The sequence below is a fragment of the Kogia breviceps genome, chromosome 8 (assembly GCF_026419965.1).
Source record: "Kogia breviceps isolate mKogBre1 chromosome 8, mKogBre1 haplotype 1, whole genome shotgun sequence".
Classification (NCBI taxonomy): Eukaryota; Metazoa; Chordata; class Mammalia; order Artiodactyla; family Physeteridae; genus Kogia; species Kogia breviceps.
The window spans coordinates 108,708,416-108,723,731 of NC_081317.1; the positions used below are offsets into that span (position 1 = coordinate 108,708,416).

General features: G+C 35.8%; 1 protein-coding gene across 1 annotated transcript in view; it reads left to right on the top strand.

Moving 5' to 3' along the window:
- FZD3 (frizzled class receptor 3) overlaps window positions 1-15,316 on the top strand; it is a 75,006-nt gene that overhangs the window by 54,604 nt on the left and 5,086 nt on the right. The window contains exons 5-6 of the mRNA XM_059071335.2: window positions 8,718-8,866; window positions 12,705-12,938. Of these exons, the coding sequence (XP_058927318.1) occupies window positions 8,718-8,866; window positions 12,705-12,938 (383 nt within the window). The remainder of the gene's footprint in view (window positions 1-8,717; window positions 8,867-12,704; window positions 12,939-15,316) is intronic.

The following is a 15,316-nucleotide window of genomic DNA, read 5'->3' on the forward strand; positions in this document are numbered from 1 at the left end:
TACAGTAGTCTACACCTAGTAGCATACTAGGGCTGGCTCACAAGAGACAGTTGTGCACATTTCTACGTGACTTCACGTTCAGTGATACCACTTTGGTAGCTTGAAATAGCCATGGTTGGTGTATTTATACCACAGAAAGTGGCAGATGCTACAAACCAGGGCTTCCCTTCATCTAGAAAGCTACCAATGTGTGCTGGTAAATGTTTAACAAACATTTACCAGCACCCCACTGTCTGTTACTTCCTTTTTTCACTTTACATTATCATTTCTGAATGGCTACTTATTTGGTTATTTGGATGCACCATATTTTATTTGAGTAATCCCCTATTATTAATCTGATATTTCTTTAGGGTGTATTCCTTGAAATAGAATTTCTGGATTAAATGGTGTACACATTTAAATTTTTGATAAGTATTACAGGATTATGTGCCAGAAAGATTATACCAATTTATATTCCCCCTCCCCAACAATGAAAGTATTTCCTCATATGCCACCCAACTCTTATTTTTGTATTTGGAATGCTCATACTTAAAAAAAAAATTAAGTTCTCTGTACTTTTTTTATTCTTAAAATTTTTTTAAAGATAATATATTCATGTGGTTTAAAACCTCAAAGTTACATAAATATATGGGAAAAGGTCTCCCCACTGTTTATACCTGTATTTCCCAGTTTCCCAGTACCCTTTTCAAGGGTAACTTGAATGTTACAAGGAATTTGTGAATCATTTCAGAGATGTTTATGTATATAAAAGCAAGTAATTCTTTTTCTTATTTATTTATTTATTATATAGCAGATTCTTATTCTGTTTTATACATATTAGTGTGTATATGTCAATCCCAATCTCCCAATTCATCCCAACACCATCATTGCCGCCCCGTCCCCCCCGCCACTTTCCCCCTTTGGTGTCCATACATTTGTTCTCTACATCTGTCTCTGTTCCTTTTTTTTTTTTCTCTTTTTTATTTAACATCTTTATTGGAGTATAATTGCTTTGCAATGTGTTAGTTTCTGCTGTACAACAAAGTGAATCAGCTATATGCATACACATATCCCTATATCTCCTCCCTCTTGTGTCTCCCTCCCATCTTCCTTATCCCACCCCTCTAGGTGGTCACATAGCACTGAGCTGATCTCCCTGTTCCATGCGGCTGCTTCCCACTAGCTATCTATTTTACATTTGGTAGTGTATATATGTCAGTGCTACTCTCTCACTTCGTCTCAGCTTACCCTTCCCCCTCCCCGCATCCTCAAGTCCATTCTCTATGTCTGTGTTTTTATTCCTGTCCTGCCCCTGGGCTTGTCAGAACCATTTTTTTTCTAGATTCCATATATATGTGTTAGCATATGGTATTTGTTTTTCTCTTTCTGACTTCACTCTGTATGACAGACTTTAGGTCTGTCCACTTCACTACAAATAGTTCAATTTCATTTCTTTTTATGACTGAGTAATATTCCATTGTATATATGTGCCACTTCTCCATTATCCATTCATCTGTTGATGGACACTTAGGTTGCTTCCATGTCCTGGCTATTGTAAATAGTGCTGCAGTGAGCATTGTGGTACATGGCTCTTTTTGAATTATGGTTTTCTCAGGGTATATGCCCAGTAGTGGGATTGCTGGGTCATATGGTAGTTCTATTTGTAGTTTTTTAAGGAACCTCCATACTGTTCTTCATGTGGCTGTATCAATTTACATTCCCACCAACAATGCAAGAGGGTTCCCTTTTCTTCACACCCTCTCCAGCATTTATTGTTTGTAGATTTTTTGATAATGGCCATTCTGACTGGTGTGAGGTGATACCTCATTGTAGTTTTGTTTTGCATTTCTCTAATGATTAGTGATGTTGAACATCCTTTCATGTGTTTGTTGGCAATCTATATCTTTGGAGAAATGTTTATTTAGGTCTTCTGCCCATTTTTGGATTGGGTTGTTTGGCTTTTTGATATTGAGCTGCATAAGCTGCTTGTATATTTTTGAGATTAATCCTTTGTCAGTTGCTTCATTTGCAAATATTTTCTCCCATTCTGAGGGTTGTCTTTTGGTCTTGTTTATGGTTTCCTTTGCTATGTAAAAGCTTTTAAGTTTTATTAAGTCCCATTTGTTTATTTATTTTTTTCCATTTCTCTAGGAGGTGAGTCAAAAAGGATCTTGCTGTGATTTATGTCATAGAGTGTTCTGCCTACCTCTAAGAGTTTTATAGTGTCTGGCATTACATTTAGGTCTTTAACCCATTTTGAGTTTATTTTCGTAGATGGTGTTAGGGAGTGTTCTAATTTCATTCTTTTACATGTAGCTGTCCAGTTTTCCCAGCACCACTTATTGAAGAGGTTGTCTTTTCTCCATTGTATATTCTTGCCTCCTTTATCAAATATAAGGTGACCATATGTGCGTGGGTTTATCTCTGGGCTTTCTATCGTGTTCCATTGATCTATATTTCTGTTTTTTGGAAAGCAAGTATATTCTTTGTCTCCCTCTTTTTTTACTCAGTAGTAACTACTTTACACACTTCATCTTGCTTTTGTCATTTAACAATGTATGTTAGAGATCAATACCTAAAGAGAAAAGGCTTCCTTAGTGTTTTTTATGACCTCATAATATGCCACTGACTGAATAAACCACATTGTTTCTAATATTTTACTATTGCAAACAGTCTGTGTATGTGTGAACAGATTTACATATATGTGATATAGTTGGATCATAAATTTTTAAAAGGATTGCTTTATCAATGATTGTAATATTTTATTGAGATATAATTGACATGTATTAGTTTCATAAAAGGTATAATTTTGATAAACATTACTAAATTGTTTTTTATAGAGGTTGTATGAATTTGTTACCATCTCCAATGTGAGACTACAGCTGAACCTCGAACATGCAAGGGTTAGGGATGCTGACCCCTATGTAGTGGAAAATCTCTGTATAACTTTTTAGTATTGTAGTATGTATTTATTGAAAAAAATCTGTGTATAAGTGGTCTGTGCAGTTCAAACCCGTGTTGTTCAAGGGTCGGCTGTATATTTTACCACACATTTGCTAATAAAATGGCCTATGAGACTGCTGGATCTTACCTATCTGATAGGCTAAAAAACAGAATTAGCGTGTAATTTTAATTTTTTTAAACTATGAGTGAGACTGAGCTCTTATATTTAGATTTCATTTTCTGCAAGCGATCGATATCTTTTGACAATTTTTCTTTAGGTGGACTTATATTTATAGTCGGCCCTCCATATCCATGGGTTCTGCATCCATGGATTCATCCAACCTCAGATGAAAAATATCTGGGAAAAAAAATTCCAGGAAGTTTCAAAAAGCAAAACTTAAATTTGCCGTGCACCAGCAACTATTTATCAATACATTGTATTTACAACTATTTACATGACATTTATATTAGGTATTATAAGTAATCTAGAAATTATAAGTAATCTAGAAATTATTTAACACACACAGGAGGATGTGTGTAGGTTAAATGAGAATACTGTGCCATTTTATATGAGGGATTTGAGCATCTGCAGAATTTGGTATCCATGAGAGGTCCTGAAACCATTTCCCCAAAGATACCAAGGGAGGGGACTGTATTTGTAGTTCTTTATTTATTAACAAAATTAGCCCCTTTATCTACCATAATTTAACAATATATCTTTTGCAACAATTTTTCACAGCAATTTTATGTGAGTTTTTAAATTGTCTTTTGAGTGTTGTGGCCATGCAGAAATGTTGGTACTTTATGTAGACAGATTTGTCTATGATTACTTTTACAGCTTCTAGGTTTTGTGTCATACCTAAAAAGTCATTCTCCACCTTAATGGCTTCTTTTTTGTTGTTAATTTTTTTTTTTTACATTTGAATTTTTGATCTACTTGGAATTCTTCTTGGTATGAGATATGGTATGGCTTCAGTGTTACTTTTTTCTAGATGCTTATCTAGAATCCGTTTGTTGAATAATTCATCTTTTTCTGAATGGTTTGAAATATCACATAAAATAAATACTAAAACTGTTTGCCTATGCCCCAGTATAACACAATTTTATTAAAGCTTAATGATCTATTTCTCTTCTCTTTCAGCATTTTCCTGTTAAGTCTTGCTTGTTTGTTTTTCTGTAAGAAATTTAGTATCATCCTGTTTAATTCAGATAACTGTGTTGGTATTTTTATTGGAATTGTGTTCAAATTTATGACTAAATCAAGGAGATTTGCATTTTTATGATAGCGGTTCTTTCTAGCAAAGAACATTTTAAAGGAAATACGTTTTAAAGCTTCTTCAAATACATCACTCATTTTTCTTATTAAATGTATTCCTAGGTGTTTTATCTGTTTTGTTATTATGGTTGTATTCGTTTGCTAGGGCTACCGTAACAAGGTACCACAGACTGGGCGGCTTAAACAACAGAAATTTATTTTCTCACAGTTTTGGAGACTGGAAGTCTAAGGTCAAGGTGCCAGCATAGTCCATTTCCTCTGTGGCCTTTCTTCTTGGCTTGTGGGGGGCCACTCTTAGTATTTCCTCACGTCATTTTTTCTGGTGGTCTTTTTCCTCATATGATCTTTTTTCACATGGTGCATCCCTGGTATCTATGTGTCCAAATTTCCTCTTCTTATAAGGACATCAATCAGATTGGTTTAGGGCTCACCCATAGAACCTCATTTAACCTTAATTACCTCCTTAAAGGCTCTATCTCTAATAAATCACATTCTGAGGTACTGGGAGTTAGGGTTTCAACATGTGAATTTTAGGAGGACCCGTAACAATGGCAAATGAAGATTTTTCTTTCTTTTACCTACTAACTGATATATATATGATAATAAATATGTATATTTGATTTCTGTACTTTACTTTTTACCTAGTGACCTTGCTTATGATATATAATAGTTTTTACTTTATTCTCAGCTTTTCCAGGAATAAAATTATTATTATTTATAAATAATAATAATTTTATCTCCCTCTTTGTAGTTTTTATACCCTTAATTTATTTCTTTTGTTTAATTGCAGTCTGTTAGAACTGTTGAAACAAGGTTAAGAGTGGTGGTGTTGACCTAAATGGGAAGGACATCCAAAAAAGAGGGGATATGTGTATACATATGGCTGACTGACTCTGTTGTACAGTAGAAACTAATACAACATTGTAAAGCAACTATGCTCCAACAAAAATTTAGAAAAAGAAAAAGCTCACCAGAAAAAATGAAAGAATGGTAATTGTAAATACTCTTCTTGTATTCCTGACTTTAATGCAAATATTTAGTGCCTTTGGTGTTCCCATTAAACATGATAGAATTATTTTGTCACTTTAAGGGCTTATTCATCATCTGTATGTATTTTATTACAGTATTTAAAAGCCAAGAATAGATTCTTAATTTTATCAAACGCTAAAAAAGTAAATTCGGGCAGCTAGAGCATTTCTATAACACCCAACATAAGCTTAAAAGTGAAAAATGACAGGATTAGAAGGAAAACTGATGAGCCCTCAGTTTAGCATACCTCTATTAAAATGGATAGGTAAACAGAAAATTAGTCAAGAAAACGTGTACCTCATTTTATTGCACTTCGCTTTATTGTGCTTTGCAGATAATGCATTTTTTACAAATTGAAGGTTTGTGGCAACGCTGTGTTGAGCAAGTCTGTTGGTACCATTTTTCCAACAGCATTTGCTCACTTCCTGTCTCTGTGTCACATTTTGGTAATTCTCACATTACAGACGTACCTCAGAGATATTGCAGGTTTGGTTCTAGACCACTGCAATAAAGCAAATATCACAATAAAGCAAGTCACACAAATTTTTTGGTTTCCACGTGCATATAAAAGGACCTCCATATTAGCTTAGACACAACAGTATTGAAATCAGGCCAACTAACCTTACAGTGGTCTGTAAGGGTTCAAGTGAAAGGGAGAGTTGCACATCTCTCACTTGAAATGGAAAGCTAGAAATGATTAAGCTTAGTGAGGAAGGCATGTTGAAAGTCGAAACAGGTGAAAAGTTAGGCCTCTTGAACCAAACAGTTAGCCAAGTTGTGAATGCAAAGGGAAAGTTCTCGAAGGAAATTAAAAGTGCTATTCCAGTGAACACACTAATGATAAGAAAGTGGAACAGCCTTATTGCTAATATAGAGAAAGTTTTAGTGGTCTGGATAGAAGATCAAACCAGCCACAACATTCCCTTAAACCAAAGCCTCATCCAGAGCAAGGCCCTAACTCTCTTCAATTCTATGAAGGCCGAGAGGTGAGGAAGCTGCGGAAGAAAAGTATGAAGCTAGCACACGTTGATTCATGAGATTTAAGGAAAGAGGCCATCTCTATAACATAAAGTGCAAGGTGAAGCAGCAAGTGCTGATGTAGAAGCTGCAGCAAGTTATCCAAAAGATCTAGCTAAGAAAATTAATGAAGGTGGCTGGCTGCACTGAACAACAGATATTCAATGTAGATGAAAGTCTTATATTGGTAGAGGATGTCGCCAGGACTTTCATAGCTAGAGGGGAGAAGTCAGTGCCTGGCGTGAGAGCTTCAAAGCACAGGGCGACTCTTGTTAGGGGCTAATGTCGCTGGTGAGTTTTAAGTTGAAGCTAATGTTCATTTACCATTCTGAATTATATTAAATCTACTCTGCCTGTGCTCTCTAAATGGAAAGACAAAGTCTGGATGACAGCACAACTGTTTACAACATGGTTTACCGAAGCCCACTGTTGAGATCTGCTCAGAAAAGAAAAGATTCCTTTGAAAATTTTACTGCTTATTGACAATACATCTGGTCACCCAAGCAGTCTGATGGAGATGTACAAGATTAATGCTGCCTACCCAGCATCCACTCTGCAGCCCACTGATCAAGGAGTAATTTCAACTTTCAAGTCTTTATTATTTACGAAATACACTTTTTTTTTTTTTTTTTTTTTTTTTTTTGCCACGCGCTGCTCAGCTTGTGGGATCTTAGTTCCCCTACCAGGGATTGAACCCGGGCCACTGCAGTGAAAGCGCCAAGTTCTAGCCACTGGACCACCAGGGAATTCCCATAAGAAATTACACTGTTTGAGGCTATAGCTGCCATAGATAGGATTCCTCTGATGGACCTGGGCAAAGTCAATTGAAAACCTTCTGGAAAAGATTCACCGTTCTGGATGCCATTAAGAACATTCATGATTCATGGGAAGAGAGGTCAACATATCAACATGAACAGGAGTTTGAAAGAAGTTGATTCCAGCGCTCATGGATGACTTGGAGGGCTTTAAGACTTGAGTGGAAGAAGTAACTGCAGATGTAGTGGAAGTAGCAAGAGAACTAGAAGTGCCGCCTTAAAGATGTGACTAAATTGCTACAATCTCATGATGAAACTTTAATGGATGAGGAGTTGCTTTTTATGGGTGAGCATGAACAAACTGGTTTCTCAAGGTGGAATCTAACTCCTGGTGAAGATGCTGTGAAGATTGTTGAAATGACAACAGAGGATTTAGAATACTACAGAAACTTCGTTGATAAAGAAGTGGCAGGGTTTGAGAGGATTGACTCCAGTTTTGAAAGAAGTTCTACTTTGGGTAAAATGCTTTGAAACAGCATTGCCTGCTACAGAGAAATTGTTCATGAGAGGAAGAGGCGATGGATGAGGCACACTTCACTGTGGTCTTATTTTAAGCAATTGTCACGGCCACCCAGCCTTGAGCAGCCACCACCCTGATCAGTCAGCAGCCTTCAACATCGAGGCGAGACCCTCCACCAGCAAAAAGAGTACGACTCACTAAAGGCTTAAGTGATGGTTGGCGTTTTTTAGCAATAAAGTATTTTTTAATTAAGGTATGAACATTGTTATTTAGACACTTAAGAGTAAATATTGCATACTTATTCAACTACATTATAGTGTAAACATAACTTTTATATGCACTGGGAAACAAAAGTATCCCCATGACTCACATTATTGTGGTATCTGCTTTATTGCGGTGGTCTGGAACTAGACTTACAAGATCTCTGAGGATGCCTGTATAGAAGATTTGAACAACACAACTAATAAAGTTGATCTCATACATATAGAAAATTTTGTACCCAACAAATAGAGAGTAAGCGTTATTTTTGAGCACACGAGGAATACTTTAAAAAATGGACTGTGTCCTAAATCACAAAAGAAGTCCCCCAAATTTCAGGTAACCAGAATCAAACAGACCACATTCTATGACCACAGTAACTAAACTTGAAATCAACAATCAAGAGAACTTAAAAAAAAAACTCATCTGAATAGAAACTAAAAAACTCACTCATAGGTTAAAGAGGAAGCTTGAAAACAGCCAGCAAAGTAAACATGAAAGTAGGTAGAAGGAAGGGCATATTAAATATAAAAACAAATTAATAAAATTGGGGGGGAATGATTAACACTTTCCTAATTGTATATTGTGATGACCAATAATAGGATGAGAAAATTGGCCAAGAAGAATATAGGTATTATTTGAGCCTCTATTCCTAGTCATGGTTTATTTTCTATATTAGTAATCTTCTTCTTTAGAAGGTATCCAATATGAGCTAATAAGAAGACTATAGAACTCAAAATATAGAACATAAATTTGTTGTCAAATTGTCAGTAGTTCGTCTTTTCCATATAACAGGAAAATTAACTATAGAACTGTGTAAGTGAAAATATCAGACTTGTAGAATTATTTTACTATTCATTTTATTTAAAAGATTTTATAATGGCCTTTAATAGAAAATTCTATTTATATACATAAGATATTTTTCTTTCCCTTCTTGTAGGTTACCCAAATGAGTCGTCCAGACCTGATTATCTTTCTGATGAAATACCTGATGGCTCTCATAGTTGGTATTCCTTCCATTTTTTGGGTTGGAAGCAAAAAGACATGCTTTGAATGGGCCAGTTTTTTTCATGGTCGTAGGAAAAAAGAGTAAGTTGAAGTAAATTTATCATGGTGTTCACAAACTTCACATTTACGCAATATTCTTTGTGTTTCCTGTGTTAAAATAATTTAGATTTGGAGGAAGTATTCCAAAAAGATTGTAACCTCAGCTTCCACCAGTTATGATTAAACCTTAAATCACAGTTAAAAACTTATTCAGAAAAGATAGCCAGGTAGAACCAGGCTTAAGGCCTATTCCTTACTAATTCAGAATATTTGAGGGAAGACCAATCTTTATTTTAAAAAGTCCAAATTATAATCTTATTAAAACTAAAAACAAATTAATGCTTTTATATATATTCTTATTTGATCTTCTTGACACTTCTCTGAGTACCGGTGTGTATCATCGTCTCAGTGTTACAGATGAGAAAACTGAGGCACAGAGAGGTTAAGTGCCTTGGCTGAAGTCACATAGGTATTAGATTAGACTTCCATTTCCAACTGTCCGTCATTCTTCCAGGTTGTACCATAAATTATTTAAAGAGATAGCATGTTATTCCATTTTCGTGCGGTACACATTAAAGCCAAAGTAGTAAAATGATATTAGTAGATAGAATGGAATATGTTAAAAAATTATTTTAATTCATAGCTGGCCACATTGCATATTAGAGTGTCATATGGTAAAATATAAGATTTGCCACGGCAGTCTTCTCAGGGCCTATTTGAGGAATCGTGAATTTTTTGACCCCAAAATTAATGAAACAAAACAAAACAAAACAAGACCCTGCAGTATTCACAAAGAAACAAATGACTTCAAAGTGTTTACTAAGTATAAGTCTTATATGTATACTGTATTTGAATTATCACAGACTCTAAGTTAATAGAGTCTATATTCTTATGATTTTACTTAACCTAAGTTCCGTGGAAAATGGATTTGGTGGGATAGTCTATAAAACTCTTTAAGATTATATTTTAAATGTTATTGTGTCTTGTATGGGTTAATGTACTTTTTTAATACAACTTAAGGTACTGCATTAGCAGGATCTGTATTTTCTAAAATGCCAGTAATTAGCAGCTTCTGTTACATGGATTAGATTGAGATTTTTTAAAAATCACAGTTTTAAAGTATACATTTCTTATTACCATATCTGAGACTACTGCTAGTAATATCAGATAATGCATTTCCCCTTTAAATTCAGTTTCATAGGCCAGAGAAAGAAAGAAGGAGAAAGATGAATTCAACAACAAAAATGTATTTCCTAAGAATTCGTCCTTTCAGAAAGTCTTTAATGAATGTTTACTGTGTGCTTTGAACTATATTGGGATGCCAAGGATTCAGTAGCATACAAAACAGGTCAAGTCCTTGCTTTTTGTGGCACATCCTTCCTTGGGGGATTTATCTGTATATTCTTTTGAAATTTTTAAATATGTTTAAATCACAGTAAAACATAATTCTGAGGGTTTGAATTAAACATTCCTGGTCACCTCTGGACCACACACAAACAATTCTGTAATACAACAATTCTGTTGTACTAGAAACTCCAGACGGAGCTAAGCCCAAGCTACCCTTTTGGGGAATCTTCCTAGTTATTTGGGGGGTCCTGGTTGGGTCAGAATCCTTTTGAAACTGGTTAGAACTCCCAAGAACCCTTCTATCTGGTTTTCTGGAACCATGGACCACCCCCCCAACCCAACAAAGTCATTGTGACCCTCCAAGCTGGGACTGTGCTCTGGGCCAGAGTACCACTCCTCAAGAGTGTGAGCACCCTACAGCCATTTCTAGCATTTGTCTGGTTGAGCCTTTGAGAAATGACAATAGACTAATCATAGTAATGGTTACCGATTCATTGAACACACTTAATACTCCAAGCACTGTCCTAAGCATTTTACTTATTATTAAATCATGTAATCCTCTAAACAACCTTGCGAGGGAGATCGTCATTTTACAGATAAGAAACTGCGGCGTAGAACCGAGGTTTAATAGCTAGTGAACGGCAGAATTGAGGTTCACACGCAAGCAGTCTGACTCTAGCCCCTGGTCTGCTCTTCGCCCCTCTGTTACACTGTGTGTCAAAAGACTGGCTTCTGAAATTATGCCAATCAAATTAGTGTTCTTCCTCTGAGCAAAGCCACATTTAAGACTGTGCTTATGCTGATATTTCTGACACTGAAATATTTGTAGAAATCTTTTGGAATTATCTGGGTCACAGCACTTAATTTCTCTGGACCTCTGTTTTCTTATTTGTAAAATGAGGGGACAGACCTTCACCATTTGAAGGTGGATTAAATTTTTGGAATGACCAGCAGTCAGTTTGAACCAATTTTTAAAAATAAGTTTAGAAAACAAATTCAGCAATCCAGAGTGACTTGGGATGTATGTATATATGAACAGGGCCATTGATAACACAAGAACAAATGTTGTTTTAACTATCTTTGAGTTGTTCTTTATTCTATTTAGTTTTTGACATTGTGTTTTTATCATATACCTAAACATTATGTTTTATCGTTATTTTATGATTGTCTTTGAAGCCATTTAAACTTGTTTGATCCCCAACTGCTGTTTTTTTTTTTAAAAAAATCTTTATTAGAGTATAATTGCTTTACAGTGGTGTGTCAAAGTTTCTGCTTTATAACAAAGTGAATCAGTTATACATACACATATGTCCCCATATCTCTTCCCTCTTGCATCTCCCTCCCACCCCCAACTGCTGTTTTGTTGTATGACTTTTGGAAAGTCCTTTAATCCCTTAGAACCTCAGTTTCTTCATCTATAAAATGGGGATCACAATATTTATTCTTAATAGATATCTAATATCTTTTTAGGACTTAATCTCTACAATAAAAACATTAAGAAAGATTAAAGGAGAGTATATGTAAAATACCTGGCACAATGCAGGTACTCAACAAATATTAGTCTTCTTTCAGCCCTTCTACCCCAGCACGAAAACAACAACGGCAGTAACAACAATGATCTTTTTCTAATTCGAAAACTTAGAATATATGCACTTTCTCAATTTATGATCCAATCTTTACATGTCGGAGGGTTTTTTTAAATGAAATTGTCTAATTTTATCTTTATGTATGATTCTCATAGTCATTATTTACACAAACTGATACACTGACCTTTGCATCTATTTAATTGGCTCTTTTATTAACTACCACTTTGTTCATCATCATGAACATCTGTCTGCTTTTAACCCTTTCATAGCAGTTAAAAACGTTTGCTCTGGACATAATTCATCCCCTTAATTCTTTTTTCCTAAGCCTTTAGTGGGTCTGGGACTTAATTGTATGTTTGCTTAAATTAATTTTTCATATGTTTTGTTCTAGTTATGATCACTCGTTTATTCCAGCACTAGACAAATGCTCTGTCATTAAGTCAACTTGTTACCTTGAAACAACTGCTCTTACAAATTAAAGAATGTGTCTATGTCATGATGAGGCCTCTACTACTTCCATAAACCATGCAAGAAAATAGTATTTCTACTTTATAGTAGTACCTTTGTAATATTTCAGTGTCCTTGAGAATGATAAATTTCTTTAGCTGAAAGGGGCTTTTTAGAAATGATGAAATTGTATACCTTCATTTTATAGATGAGGAAAATTAAGAAAAGGGGATAGTGACTTGCCTAAGATTACATATTTATTGACAGAGTTGGAACTAAAATCCTGATTTCCTTATTCTAATACGAACCTCTTTCTATCATACCACTTTGGGGAACAGATTGACACAGATTTTTGTTATATTCTCTCTTCGGTCACAATGTTACCTTGTATCTATCCTAAAGACATTATTTGGGAAGGAATTAGTTTCAAGAATAACATCAGTTTGTCAAAAAAGTAGAGATGTTAGTCTGTATCTTAAACCTAGTATTTTGTTGTCTAGGATAGTGAATGAGAGCCGACAGGTACTCCAGGAACCTGATTTTGCTCAGTCCCTCCTGAGGGATCCAAATACTCCTATTATAAGAAAATCAAGAGGAACTTCCACTCAAGGAACATCCACACATGCTTCTTCAACTCAGCTGGCCATGGTGGATGATCAGAGAAGCAAAGCAGGGAGTGTCCACAGCAAAGTGAGCAGCTACCATGGCAGCCTCCACAGATCCCGTGATGGCAGGTGAGTTTTATTGGGAGCTTAGTTTATTTCGTGTGCTGAATTAGAGTCACACGGCGAGTAGCCAATGTGACTACTACTCTTGGAAGAGTAGCCGATTCTGAAAAAGAAGTTGATCGTTATTAACGTTTTTGAACTTTCCTAGGTACAGTTGTTCCAGATTATGGTCAGACTTCATGCCAGTCAGAGGAGTTTAGAGTTTAGACTCGATGCAGCAAGCAATATGGAGTCACTGATGGGTATTACTGATCAGGGAGAAGGCAGGGTAAAAGTGGTTATTTTAGTAAGATTAATTTGGCAAACAGTTATGGAATACCTACCATGTCAGGCATTGTGCTAGGCTCTGGGAATACAAAGATGATTTAGGCATGATCTTTGTTCTTAATAAGCTCAAGAAAGATAGTGTAGTCATTATTCGTGTTGTGGTTAAAAGCATGGAGTCTGGAATGATGAGCCTCAGTTTCCTCATCTGTAAAATGGAAATAGTAATAATACTTGCCGCTTTAGCAATGTTGTAAAAAATAAATGAGATAATGTACCTAATTGTTTGGAACAGTGCCCATCTCAGTAAGTGCCTGATATCAACTTTTATGATCATTATTATAAGTTAATAATTAAAGTAAAATGCAACTATAATGGTATAGTCCAGAGGTTGGCAAACTTTTTCTATAAAGAGCCACATAGTAAATAACTTTAGTCTTTGTGGGTCATGTGGTCTTTGTTGGCAACTATTCATTTCTGCTGTTGTGGCACGAAAGCAGCCATGGGCGATATGTAGTCAAAATGGGAATGGCTGTGTTCCAGTAAAACTATTTACAAAAATAGCAAGGGGGCCTCATTTGACTGGCAGACCACAGTTGGCCAACCCCTGTTTAGTAGCTTGGACGAGGGGGTGACTAATTCTGGTGGGGAAGGGGATGGGAAAAAGCTTCACAGAGAATGTTTGAGAGTGGGCTGGATGTGCTTTCCTGTTAAACTTGATGGTGGAGACACTAGAATTAGAAACTTCTTAGGAGCTTTGCATTAATTCAGCTGAGAGATGTTGAAGGCTTCTGGAAGAACAGTGGCAGTGGCAAGAGAGGAAGAGCTGATCTGAAGGATATTTAAAAAGAAGAAATGAAGTGATAGGAGTTGGAGGTGGATTAAAAGCAATTGCAGAGAAGGAGTGTGCCAACGATTTTTTTTTTTTAAGATTTCTAGTATGGGAAACCGAAAGAATGAAAATTATAATGCCTGAAATTCTTTGTTCACTTTGAAACATCTCTGTTTCTACAGCTGTCCTGTATCCTTCTAGTCTCATTCCAGCCTTTCTCTCAGTGTTCCCTGTCCTCCTAGTATAGGATATGATTCCTATACTTGCTGTCTTTTTAGTCCTTCTGGTTTGTCCTCTCAACTTGCTTTCTTTCGCCTTCTAACTTGGTCAGCTACCCTATGTTTTAGAAAGGAACAGCCTTTCTTGGACTATCATATATTTTCTATCTTTTATCCATTTCTTTTTCTTTTCCTTGCCAGATTTTTGAAATGAATATTTTGAATATTTCCGTTCTACCAATTGCATCCTTCATTCCTTGTATTTCTAGTCTTTTTCACCTTCTTACCCACTTCTGACATCACCAATGACCTGTTTTTGAATCACATTCAAAAATCTTCTCTTTCCTGCCTCTTCCTTCCATTCAGCACTCCTAAATAAAAAGCATTCTTCTAAGTGCTAGGGACACAGATGGAAGACAGAAGAGTAAACAGTTGGTAGTAATATACTTTAATGGATATGAAAAAATCATGTACAAGGTCCTTTGGGATTCCAGAGAAGAAAACCATTTAAGTCACCATGGAAAGTCTTGTTCACAAACAGGATAGCACTTTAATTTGAATTGGATTCAGAGGAGGCAGTTGGAAATTTCAGACAAGGAAACGGCGTATGAGGAGGGAAGGAGGACAAATGGGCAGTTACGTACAAGGGCAAATGTAGGAGATGAAACATACTGGGAAGTTTGGGGTTTTTTTTTCCCTTACAGCAATGAGAAACTATTAGAAGACTTTGAGCATTGGGGTGATAAAATCAGATTTGTATTTTAGGAAGATCACTTTGACACCAGCAAAGGAGAGGAGATTGTAAGTAAGCTCAGTTGGGAAGTTTCTAGAGTAACTTAGAGGTCTTAGGACACTCATAAAGAGGGAGGAAATCAGAGAATCTTTCAGAGTACGTTTTGTCAACACCACCCTCCATGAACTGACTCCCAGCATTATTTGATGTTTAACATCATTAGCCTTATCCTTTTCAATAAGGAATGAATAGTTAGAATACAGCTCTTATGCATGTGGCATTCTGTGTATAAAGAGATATATAGAAGGAAAAAATAAAAAATAAAAAGAGATAAATA